Raw genomic sequence first — 13128 nt, forward strand, 5'->3', positions numbered from 1 at the left:
ATATGCCCTCTAACGTGTCCACAACATGGAAAGGTCATTCAAGAGCCCACACAGACACACAAGCACAATTGAACTCATGTCTCTTGCATGGTGTGACAGAGGTTTGCAGCCCAACAGCGTTTAGAAGCTTAACGAGAGAAAAACGGGAACATTAGGTTTCAGATGAGCCAAATTACTTGCTTCTGTTTTTAATCTCGATCTTTATGTGCGTCTGTTTCCGTCTGTCTGGAGGAAACTTGCTGCCACCTGGCCAGAGGCTCAACTTCATAGCGAAGCCATTAACATTTAATGTTTTTTTTTTTTTCTACTGAATGATTCCCTGTATGCTTGGGTAGTGTGGATGCACTCTCACGTCATTCACGTATCGTTTCTACCTGAATGCTCCAACTGTCTTTAATTCACCTCCTCTAATCTCCTCCTTCTTTAGCTCTCTCCTCTCAAACCTTTACCCAACACTTGTCTGGCTGCAGATCCTGTTTTATCTGTCAGTTAGGACAGTTGTGTTGCTGCTGACAGTGTGAAGTAACAACAAAAAAAAACAAAAAAAAAACATTTGCTACTTTTTTTGCTCTTCTAAGTGAATTATGACAACAACGTTCCGAACTGAACCGCACTACATTTTTATTATAGGAGGGTTATGGGTCTATAGTGTGTTGACGCGATTACTGCAACAATACTCAACTCATAAAAAAAAGGAATAAATGTGAAGTGTGTTGTTGATGCACACTGTTTTCATACAATATAACAAATAGAGCCCAGATCACAGCTGTTAGATTTGAAAGAATTGGCAGATACAGGTGAATCAGCTCCGCAGCGATTTCACAAGACAAAAAAATGAAATATAAAGTGTTAAATAATATATTTAATTCACTGGTTAAATTGTAAATGTCATTCTTCACCCACAATATGCAGTGCAGAGTTCTAAGAGTCAATTCAGCGAGTTCAGTATCTTGCCTAAGGACAATTTCGACTGGGAATCAAACCAACGTCCTTCTGCTTAGTGGACGACCCCCCCCTATCTCCTGATCCACAGCCGCCCAATAAGGATTGTGTGATTAACATGCAGTACATATGTAGCAACAGGGACACAGCACCTGTTTTGTTTTCACTGTGTCTACAACTGCCTGTTTTCAAAGAATATTTTTGCTGAATAGGAGATCAGGTATGAATCATCCTGAGCTGAGCAAGTTCAGTTTTCAGCAATGACAGTTTACGTTATGCAATAATGAGTTCTGAATGGACGACTCTGAGGTTCTTCATTGTGAAGGTTGAGTGAAATAGACGCTATTGTGGAGAAAGAACGAAATTCTGAATGACTGTGCAGGGAAAATGATGTTTTCTCCATCATAATCAGGTTTATTTATAAGAGGAGGTAACTCTCAGGATGAGGTGATATGGAGGAGTCACATTAGCATCAAGTGTTACGTAGCATGCACAATATACAGCCGGGTCCCCATTGTGAATGTGAGCAATTAAGATGTAAATGTAATATCCTATAAAGGACCTTAACTTAATTGGATTTGGGTTTTGTTGCATGGCCGGTGGTAATTTAGTCAGATCTTAGTATAAGGGTTAAGATATCATTCTAAATTATACAACACATGTGCAGTGTTAAACCATGTTTGATTGCTCACATTAACTAATGAGAGACCCGAGTGGTTCCATATTCTCTGCAGGACAGACGGAGGCAGCTGACCAGCCACGGAGCCGAGCTCCCATTCACACACTCCGATCACTAATTACAGCCATAATCCGTTGCCAGCAATGCACTGAAGGACCTGACGGGATCTGTTACCCTCCCTGCCCCTCGCTCCCTCTCTATCCCTCTCTTTCTCTCTCCTTCCATCCTCCTGTCTCTTCACCGCTCCCTTCCTCACCCCCATGATGTCTCTCTTCCTCCCTGCGCTCTCTCTCCAGTCAGACTAAGAGCTGATCCCGTGGATTTTGACATTAATTCAGTGGGACTCATATAATCCCTTGTCAGATTATGGAGCCAAACACATGTGCACGCCCTCAGACACACACACACACACACGTGCGTGCACATGCAAATGCATGCAAGCACAATGCAAAACGTATACAAAGTCAGATACCTGATGTACATCCCTTCACGATTGATGTCCTTGTAAAAGTTCTGCAAAACAAAAAAGAGGAGTTGGGTTAGTGTGAATTAATTTGGGTGTGTGTCTGTGTATGTGTGTCTGTGTAGGTGTGTCTGTGTGTGTGTGTGTGTGTGTGTGTAAGAGAAAGAGACAGATTTTCAAAATCACCATGATTCACTGCAACGGTTGAAGTTTTGTGTGTAGTCAGTACTGTTGTGTGTGTGTGTTTTATTGTATACCCCTGACAGCCTGTTGTGTTAATGTGTGGGAGTGTGAGCGAGGACAATTTACACAGGCCGAACTCCCAGTTTAATGAAGTTTAATGACATCTACAGAGAACAGTAGAATGGAACTAACTGATGTTGCTCACCTCCCATCACGAGCATTAGGGAAACAGATGCAATAACACAAACACAATCGCAAAAACATTGGGGTTGGTGTTTGCCTTTGCCTTCACTGTATTTCATTGAAGGCAAAGCATATTGTGCATATATTTATATCAGCATGCTTCAATTTTGAGTTGTTGGCACTGATGTATTTTCACCTAAAAAGTTCAACTTTCGGCTGAAGGCTATGATCAGATGGTTTCATCATGGCAGTCGCCTTTGTTGCATCTTTAGAATATACAACAACACAATATACAGTAGAACTACACTATCATCACACCACACAAAAAGCAGCTGTTCAGAAATAAGTGTCACTGGAAGGACGGCAGTGGTTCTGGTAACGCTGTGGGTGTGTGTTTCAATGTGTCGCTCCAGTGTACCGGCTGAAAAGGCATCAAATACAAATGTGAGTTAGTGTGCGTGTGTGTGTTTGTGTGTTCTCCCCAAGTGAAACTGTGAAAATCCGCAGAGGGGAGTTTTCTGAGTCGGCCAAACAACTGAAAGAGAATAGCTAATGGGCAGCCACGACACAAACACCTCCGCTGTGTGTCAGCATAATACATGAAGAGATCGGCACACACTCACATCCACTTGATCTGATCCTGATACTGAACGCTAGCGTCTCAGAAACGTTATGATTCGATCTGACGTGGAGACAATCGCAAGGTGGGAAGACAGGGGATCAGTTTCTAAACCTGAGAATACCGTGGGGGGGGGGGGGGGGAATCTGATTAGGCGATCAAATGAGAGAGAGGATGTGGAACAGACAGGAGCTGATGCAACCGCTTGCAAAAAGAGTCAGAGACCAAACACCGGCGGATCTTTTGCTTTGGATCGATCAGCAAAGAAATTAATGTGGGAAAAGGGAATATAAAGATCTCGGCGTTGAAGACAAGCTCATATTTTAAATCTGTGGTGCGTGTGGATGAGATCAATGATGAGATCTGTTCGGAACAAACTCTCTACTAGCTGAAGCTGAGTTAATTCTTTCAGAAAATAATGAGTTTATCGATGTGTGTGCGTGTGAGATGAGCAGCTCCCTGCCGCGCCGTACCAATCTACAGCGAAATAAAAGGTGCATGAATTACAAGGTTATTCAATAAATGCAATCTGTGGTGCAAGTCTAGGAGAGACACATTGGTCAGCATAAAGGAGATTCTCAAAGATTCTCCGAGCATCAGAGAAACACAAAGAAAACCAGAGATTCTGAGATTCCTGGATGAAAACTGGTATTCCGTTAGTGCCCTGTACTCACTGGAACATCTGAAGCTCCCACAGGTATTTAAAAGAGGGGGGGGCAAGCTAACTGATGCATTTCCGATACACGGCGGGACCCACCAGCAGATTGACGGTGCAGCTCATGCGGTTGTTGCGGCTGTCGTCGCTCATCACCGTGCGGTAGTCGAGGAGACGGATCAGGAGTCCCTTCACCAGGGAGACAAAGTGCTCCACCTCCGGCCTCAGGGTGAGCTGCTCGGCAGCGCAGTCCAGGAGGCTGAGGGGACAAACGTCCACAGGTCAATCAGCAGAGACGTCTGACAAAGGGTTTGCCTTCGTGTTCGGTGAACGGCTGAGACGCCAGTGACTTGTTTTAAAAAGTTAACTCAACATTTATTTACCATGTAAAAAAATCACGTGTTTGAATCACCACTGCTTTATTGTACCTGTTTATATTAGTTTCTAGTATAATTACCTTGGCTAAGGGGGTTATGTGTTCCCCTCTGTCCGTTTGCAAGATTACACAGAAACAACTGACATCAGGCCCATATAGGGAACTGATATCAAGTGTTTACAATTTTTATTGAATTCAACGGTGCGACTGGTAAGTTGTATCTAAAACACTTTTTAAACTTATTTGTTGAAATCCTGTTCACGTCCTGACAGCCATCAGATAATGAAGCCTGTGTACGTGTAGCAGTGGGCCTTGGCTGAGGTTTGTCCTCTAACGAGTGAAGTCATATTTAATACTCAGGCCTACATGGTCTCCAGCAGCTGCATGTATCGCTCGTCGCCTCCTCCGCCCTCCACCTCGTGGTCCAGCTTCAGAATAATCTCGTTCTCAAACTGTGGGAGAAACAGGGAGATGGAGAGGAGGTAACAGGGGGAGACAAAATGGAGAGAACAAAGCAAATGAGAGGAGGAGGGAGAACAAAAATCTATTATGCAAGCGTAATTAAGGCGTCCCTTTTACTTTGCTGTGATGCTTCAAGTCACAGGAAATCGATGGAGGAGCACGAGTGCAGACTTTGTGTTTGCATGAATGATTTTTCAGTGTTTCCGCTGATGTCTCCGTGTGGCTATGTGTGTTTTAGCAGGATGTGTCCCTGAATGCTTGTGTGTTTGTGTGTGTTAACACCTTGTGGAAGTTTCCAGAGTGTGTGTGTTCACAGGTGATCATGTCGAAGAAAATGGGAATGGTGGCTCTTCTCAGCTCCTCCTCTGGGATCAGGGTCATCTCCAGGATGGGACCCACCATGCCGGGGATGAAACAGATCTTATGGCTTCCTGAACGACACAAACCACACACACACAAACACACAGAGGGACAGTGTGTATTAATATGAAGGTAAACACCCAGAACGAGAACGGACTAGAAGACTAGATTTCCTCACCTAGTTTGTACCAGATGTCACGGATAGCAAAACCAATGAGTCTCCTCATATCTCCATATCTGAAATAAACAGAGCAAATACACAGAAAATCAGCCTCTTACTTTCCAACGAGTGGATCAATACCTCAAGACCTAAACAGCCCAGTGGGGGAGATAACACTGTGCTAATGCGGCTCCAACATAAACTAAATTGAATGTCTACGTGCGGGCAACACGTGGTGTTAATAGGCAGCAGGGGGTGTCAACACAAACAAAAATAGATTACAATCAGGGAGTGTTTCATCTGAGCCGCCAGGGCAGGCTCTGCTAAATAAAGATATTATACGGCCTCTTCTCACTTGGCAAGAATCTTGTTCCTTTTGGTCGGCGAGAAATGCTGAAGCTGCAGAGACTCCTGGGTAATAAACGCCACGGCTAAGTGGAAGTAGTTATTCCACAACTAGACGGCGAGGAGGTAGAGGAAGACAAAAGAGATTTGAAGTTACAAAAAAAAAAGAGCAGCGGTAAAGATACAGCTTTTGGTGTAAACACGCAAACACACTGACCTGGACTTCAAAGTCGTCGTTATTGAGGAACTTGTGGTTCATGGTGTCGGCGTAGGTGTTGATGGCTCTCAGGAACACCCTGAAGAAACACACACACACTTGTTGATGGAACTTTGGATTAATAAGATACTGCACCCGCACTGAATCAGATGATATTCTCTGGTGAAACACATCAATGCTGGTTTACATATCAAATTCATTAGCACAAGAGAATTTACTTTCATGAGTGGAACATACGCCACCCATGGTTTTAAACCGTCTCAGATAACGCTCACATGGACTCAACACCCAACCTCTCGTCAGGACATTTACTTTGAAAAGGCCAACACCCTCTAATCAATAGTGGGCCAGCCCAGTGACCCCTCGTGAGTTGGAAGACTGTGCTCATCTAAACCCCTAAACCATCACATTGTCCACCCTAGAGAGACGTTCCCCATCCTCGTCCTTCATGTCCTCACACTGCTTCAGCTCCTGCTCTCTAATGATAGATGTGTCATTTTAAGTTGAGGGCTTTTCTCCTCTGGGGTTTCCTGACGGCCTAGACCACGCCCACCTGTGGCAGCAGTTCAAAGGGCTCGTGACCCCCGTGCTCTTCAGACATGGCTGCTTCATCCCGGGCTGACTCAGCAGCATCCGTCTGAGCCGGCAGTTCAAACAACAAGGGACAACTGGGATCTCTGGTGTCTGGAGACTCCGGAGGGGAGCAGCCTCTACCTTATACCACATTTGTGTCACAAAAGTGTCTGTGATGCAACTGAAGTTGTCGATCATAATCTATGTCATGTGTACAGTGTTAGGTCTGTGGTTGTGTTTTTTCGAATTTCCAGGTAGAGTCCCTTCAGTCAAATCTTAGGGGAGGAGATGCATTTTAAAGTTTGTTATCAAAGAATTAAAAAAAGGAGGATCTGTCCCAAATCCCAGTTTAATCCTCGACATCCGCTCTATTATATGCGTCAGGTAACAGTGCAATGATGCTTCAGATTCAAACTCCTCAGTCACAATGACAGGTCCTAACAGCACCTTGACGCTCTGTGGCCGGGGGTACCAGTGAGTTGTGACTATATGCATTTCTGCAGTTAGGCAGCAAACCTGCTCCAGAGCCGTCCATCTGTCATCGTTATCCAGTGCCAGCCGCCACTCGCTCCTTTCAGGTGGAACTTTCTCTCTCTATCTACACATCTTCACTTCTCTAATCCCAGTCTGCAGACTCCTTATCTACCTGTCGCTTCTTCATCCTCGCTCTCACTTTTACCTCTTTGCCTTCTCTCTTCCCATGACACAACTCCAGACTCCTGTCTAGCTCACATCATTACACACACACACACACACACTCTTGTCAGATCAGCTGTTTTTATCATTGCAGCCTTGATCCCAGCTTTGCTATCTCTGACTTTTGCCTGTGTGGGTTTGTCTGGATACACAAGTCACTGCAGACGTAAACAACCCTTCAAAAAGACACTGAGGCAGCTGTGGCCTTTACTGGTGAAAGACGCAGAACTGAGACGATCGGTTCGATGGTTCAAATCCGGGGTAGTGTGGTACCTGTTCTGCACCATGATCATGGCCATCCAGTCAGAGGGATACACATGTTTTCCAATCAGGTCCTTGAAGAGCAGGAAGGATTCCATCAGGAAGTCCTGCAATGAAATGGACAAGAGAGTAATGAGTGTGAGAATAAATAGATGTTAGTTCAATATGTTTTTTAACTTGATTATTGGCAGAAGGATGAGGTATGGGTCAGGAAAGAACACATTCAATTTGGGTGCAGATTCGAATCAGGAAACAGATCAAGGGATTTTCTTTTCACTTTCTTTAACATGGTGTTTTTTAATTTTTCGATTCACGGATCTCGATGGGGACTGATACGCATGAGTTCCAATTAATAATCTGGGTCTAGTGAATTTGAATTTGATTCCATAGGAGGACTGTTGGCCTCGGGGGAGCTAGTTCTAGTTTTAGTTATAAAAATGTGTTTTTTTGTGTCTAACAAGCAAAGTAAATTTAAAAGAAAGTCGACCAGTGTTTACTTACCACGAGATCAGTGGTTCCACTGAACGTTTCTATGTATGTGGCATAATGACGATCGTCCATCTGACTGAGGATCGCTGTCATGCAGGCGACCACCCTGGACTGAAGTGTGAAAGAAAGGGAGAAACAAAAAGAAATGCATCATTACTTTGTTGTGCTCTGTGCAGCCCCCTCTTACACTGAGTGCTACACATCTAAAGTCTCATATATAATTCATTATTAGGCTTATTTATTTTTGGACAATGTCCAGAGCCTCCTAAAGAGAATTTCAAAGAGAACCTCACACCAGCTCTGTCAGTGCAGAGGAGACGTGTGATATGGAAAGAGGACAGCGTTAATGACCACTGGGCAGCAGGGTGTCTTGGCTTGTGCTTTACTTGACGTCACGTCCCATTGGTCTCATTCCACTTCTACAATAATGTTTTGTGATCCCTCCCACTGCTCTGCCACATTGCTGCAATGAAGTCAATCCAATCATCCATTAACTATATTGTTTATCCTCTGAGCATCTTGGCGGGGCTGGAGATAAACCCACCTGACATTTATTCAGAGAGACAGAAAATGTTCAGGTGTTTCCGCTTAGGAGCTTTCACACAAAAGGCTTTCGGGTGAAATCATCGTCTCCAGTTTGTGTCAGAAAAACATGAGAGATGAAAAATGAGGAGCCTGCTAATTGAAGATGGAAGATGAACCGCACCTGATGTGGTGACAGCTTTTATCTGATCAAAATGGGCAGAATGAGTGTGTTGCTGCTTGTGTACGCACTGTCTGCACACAAACACACACATGCAGCTGCCACTAAAAGACAGGCAGAAGTAGAAATATTCACTCCAACTCCAAATCTTTCAACTTTTTCCGTCACCCTCTTTATCCCCCATGTCAGTAACAGGATTAAGAACACACACACACACAAACTCTGCAGAACTACTCTGCAGTTCAGTACTGGTTTTATATCCTGTGTGTGTGTGTGTGTGTGTGTGTGTGTGTGTGTGTGTGTGTGCGGGTGTATGTGTGTGTTGAAGTGCAGGTCATGTGTCATACTGCCCTACTTCGGACTAACTAGTCTCCTCTGAGGACTTATGCTCTCAATCTTCTTTCACACCATCGAAAAACTGAAAAACCTCAAAGGGCCAAATCTGCTGCTGGTGTCTTCTCACGTGGATGTGTTTCATCAACACATCACGTCTTCATGTAACAACATGCCAAGACGCACAGGTGTCATGCTCGACTTGTCTGCACCAGTAAACGAACTGGTTTGTGTTTATTTGACAGGCAAAGGGAGAGAGTTCAGGGCATGTTGAGCTGAAGGGCTTATGCAACAGTGAGGAGATTACTGACAAAACAGGACACAGATGCCAGAGAGGTCTGGGATTTCTCTCACTCCTCCTCCTTCTCCACCTCCTCCTCCCTCCTCCACTTTCCCTCGATTTGCCTGTCTATTCTATCAATCTGGCCACTCGCATTAATAATGCATGAAGAGCTTTAAATTCACTCTTTCATCAAAATGACAGGAGTTGCATGACATGAAATAAATCTATTTTAACCTTTGCCAAGATCCCACAGAGGCTGCGATGTTTATTACACCCCAAAGAACGCAATTGCCCAATTAAACACACCACACACTGAGTATTTATATTGCTATGTATAATCAGTGCTGGGAGAAGAACCAAAAAAGGAGGGTGGCCTGAGGATGGCGCTGGAGAGACCATCACAGGGTCATGAAAATCAAAAGGGGGAATTCTGTTAAAGCCTCCGGTAGCATTTTGAATACAGCTGAGATGCTGCCATTACACCAAAAGCATCCAACTGAACTGATCACTGACAATGAAATGATGAGAAATTTGCTGGATCACAGTTGGCAATGCCCCCCTCCAACAGATTAAATTAGCCCATGCAAATGTGGGGGCCTTGCGGCAGGAAAACACATTTATGGTTTTGTCCGACCTCCACAATCTGGATGTAAAAAGATCTGTGCAGCCATTAAACCCAGCTGTTATGAGCCAGCAGCTAAAACATAATTTGATATCCATTATTTCTTCGTCTGTAACCAGATTAAACGCATACAGAACATTTCATGTGCACATGCAATTATAGAATTTCATCCTAGGCACTCATGGCGTGTTCCAATCAGCTAGTGAGAAATCATTGGTACACCACAGACAAACAGTGGTCCTTAAGGGTCGCTGCTGCTCAAGAGGCAAATGGCAGGATTCATTCGCAATACTGTCGTTCAGCAGAGGCTTGAGGATTTTGCCAATCTGTGACATTCTGGTGATTTGCAGGTATTGTCTTTAAAAACTGGATTAAAATTTGGTTGAAAACTGTTATTTAAGATTTGTTTCTGTTATTTCACTCACGCTACTTTTAAAGGCTCTACAGGAGCTCTTGGCAAAAGCAGTAAAATCCTCTCAGGGTTATTGCATGGATTTTTAAGAGGCCAGATCTGCTGTGCCACTGCAGCTATGTCCCGCTGGATCACCCACAAGGAAATGCAGGGAGCATTTTAAGTGATTGAAACAGAGCAGTTCCAAGTTTTCTAACATTTGCCACCCCTAGAGTCGTATAGCTGTATTGATCTGTTTATTCTTATAACTCTGCCATCGTTTTAAATGATACATTTATAGCTAGTACAGTTACAATCCATCACCTCCTGCCCTCAATGGGCAACAATTTATTTTCAAATAAAGGAACCTTAGGAAAACATGCTATAATGTACAGTTTGACTGTTTTCTACCATCAACTTTCACCAATTTATCCTAGTAATCTCAACCATCAACCTGTCTCTTAGATCCCATAACAGCTAGTCTGCTTACTCAAGTTTTAACCTTTACCTCTCCTTTATTTGATGACTCTGTCTTTATTGACAAGCTATGAACCTCGGGCCCTCAAAGTAGTACGTTTTAAACACTCTTCTTGAAAAGCCTATTGAGTCTCATCCAACTACCTGTCCAACCTTCAACTCATCCAACTACCTGTCCAACCTTCTGGGAGAGGCGGTGGTCTAGTGGCGGAAACTTGGACTATGGGCAGAGAAGGTCTCTGGTTCGTCTCTGGTTCGACTCCACGGAGAGACAACAAAAAGACGAACCTGGATTGATCTGTCCAAAAATCCAAGAGTCTCCCTACCCTGTCTAGTGCCCCTGAGCAAGGCACCTTACTCCCCCAACATCTGCTCCCCGAGCGCCGTACATGGTCGCTCACTGCTCTGTGTGTCCTGCACCAGATGGGTCAAAAGCAGAGATCACATTTCCCTACCTGCATGAGTGTGCCTTTGCATGTCCGTGCATGTATTTGGGACTAATAAATGCATCTTAATCTTAGTCTTCTCTTTCCCTGGAGGAGGGACTTCCCTTAGATCCTTGAGGAAGCAGTCGCCCATATCAGATGTGTGACTGTGAAGTCTTATAAGATGTTCATACTGTTTGTATTTCTTAAAGTTCCACAGGGTTCTGTACTGTGCCCACTTTTATCAACCTTACACATTCATCCATTAGTCAATATTATTATGAAACTTCTATTGTAATGCAGACGATACCCAATCATATCTTCGCTGAAGCCAAATGTAACTAATCAGTTGTGTGGACTTCACAGCATGGCTTAAGGACACAAAGACAGTAATGACCAGCAATCATCAGTTCAAGCAACACTGAAGTTATTGTACTCGACATCACAGAGACACATTATCTTGTGATAATACTCTAGACGGCATTGAACACTGTAAGGAATCTCCAGGTAATCATTTATAAGAAAATGTCCCATTACTGCCACATAAAACTAAAATAAGGGACTCCCTGTTTTCACCTTTGTACTATTGTAAGAAATGAGGCAAATCTTCTCCGAGGCAAATGTAAGAGAGTCCATTTGTTATTCTTGAGAGTTCACAATTCCTTATCATCAGGCTGCAAGTGCAAGTAGGGGCAGAAAATCTCAAAACAGAATTACGCATGTAATCACTGTATCTTAAAGAGTTGATATAACCCCACTACAACCAAGCACTCATAGAATGCAGGTTTACCTGTGGCTCCTATAAAGTCTCGAAAATATAAACCGAGGCTTTGGTGGCCTTCAGCTATCAGTTAGGTGCAGGAGGCAAATACCTCCCTGTTTTAAAAAATAGCCTTAACAATTTATTTTTGATAAAGTCTGTAGCTATGGCTTGCTCAACCTTGCCTTGAACCATTCCTGTAGTTGTGCTGCTTTAGGCCTAGACTCCCGGGTGTCTTCCCACAATGCACCTAGCTCCACTCTTCTCTTCCCCCTTTTCATCTGTATGCGCTCATATCCCATTCACGCACGATACCAACTTGGCTTCATCTCTCTCCCGTGGTTATTTTTGCTTTCGTGTCTCTCTGCCGCTTTTGTCCTCTCGCTCTCTGCAGGTCTGTCTTCCCCTGGAGCTGCAGAGTTATTAGTCCTATTAATATTAAAGTACATCTCTATGTGACACCCGCATCGTGAACCTGCATCTCTCTCTCTCCCCCTCTCTCCCTCCCTCCCAACCGTACTGGTCGAGGCAGATGGCCACCCACCAACCAAAGGCCAACTCTGCTCAAGGTCCCTGCCTCTTAAAAGGACATTTTTCCGCGCCACTGTCGCCAAGTGCTGACTCATGGTGGGATTGTTGGGTCTCTGCAAATAATAACACAGAGTACAATCTAGACCTGCTCTAAATGGAAAGTGCAGTTCATTGTGCATACATTTCCCTTCTGAAATTAGCATGAGAATGATTTCCTCTCTCAAAATAGACTCACTCTTCATTTGTTTTACATTCCTAATTTTAAAAAACTGCTCAGGTTTTTTAATCTATTAAATGAAGCTAAATATTTCTTGCATTCTAGTTACAGCTGTCACTCAATGAACTAGGTGCACATGGATACTTGTTGTGTCCAATCATCCATCCATCTCTTTGGATTGCAGATTTCTATATTGTGTTTGTATATTTCATATTTTAAAGACTCGCAACAAAATAGGACCAAATACACACATTTAAATTCCAAGCAAAAAAAAAAAAGAAATAACAAGCAGAGACTCAAATAACTCCAGGTCGACTGATGCCTTTCGCATCACTTCATTAAGGTCCATATATTGCGCGTGCTTTCCTCACCGCCGTTCTTCATTTCTTCTCATCTTCCCTGCTCTGTCATTTCCTTTAATGGCGTCCCACCAGGTGGAAAGTTATTACGGCGCTCTCTGCTGTGATTTTTTAACGTCATAGTTTAAAATAGTACATCCAGAAAACAGTTTTACTGAAAGCCTGCAGCACTGCTCAAAGTACCATCACAGACACACGCTGTCAATTCTGACCCCCCCCCACCCCCCCACGCGCCTTTTTCTTCCACAACACCTGGGGGCTGAGATGGGAAGTAGTGGGGGGATGAAAGAGGGATAGAGAGATGGAGTGGGTGGCGGTGAGGTGGTTGGAGTGTTCGTACGAGGCAGAGAAATTGCTTGAGTGT

General features: G+C 43.9%; 1 protein-coding gene across 1 annotated transcript in view; it reads right to left on the reverse strand.

Annotated features, from left to right (window-relative positions):
• The window catches only part of LOC133958770 (dedicator of cytokinesis protein 2-like), a 98481-nt gene that overhangs the window by 11285 nt on the left and 74068 nt on the right, over positions 1-13128 (reverse strand). Inside the window, exons 27-35 of the mRNA XM_062393731.1 lie at positions 7676-7774; positions 7187-7281; positions 5645-5723; positions 5438-5538; positions 5101-5159; positions 4845-4993; positions 4467-4552; positions 3827-3983; positions 2094-2134 (exon numbers count right to left, since the gene is read on the reverse strand). Coding sequence (XP_062249715.1) covers positions 2094-2134; positions 3827-3983; positions 4467-4552; positions 4845-4993; positions 5101-5159; positions 5438-5538; positions 5645-5723; positions 7187-7281; positions 7676-7774 — 866 coding nt within the window. The remainder of the gene's footprint in view (positions 1-2093; positions 2135-3826; positions 3984-4466; positions 4553-4844; positions 4994-5100; positions 5160-5437; positions 5539-5644; positions 5724-7186; positions 7282-7675; positions 7775-13128) is intronic.

This window comes from Platichthys flesus, chromosome 8, assembly GCF_949316205.1.
Source record: "Platichthys flesus chromosome 8, fPlaFle2.1, whole genome shotgun sequence".
In the NCBI taxonomy this organism is placed as follows: Eukaryota; Metazoa; Chordata; class Actinopteri; order Pleuronectiformes; family Pleuronectidae; genus Platichthys; species Platichthys flesus.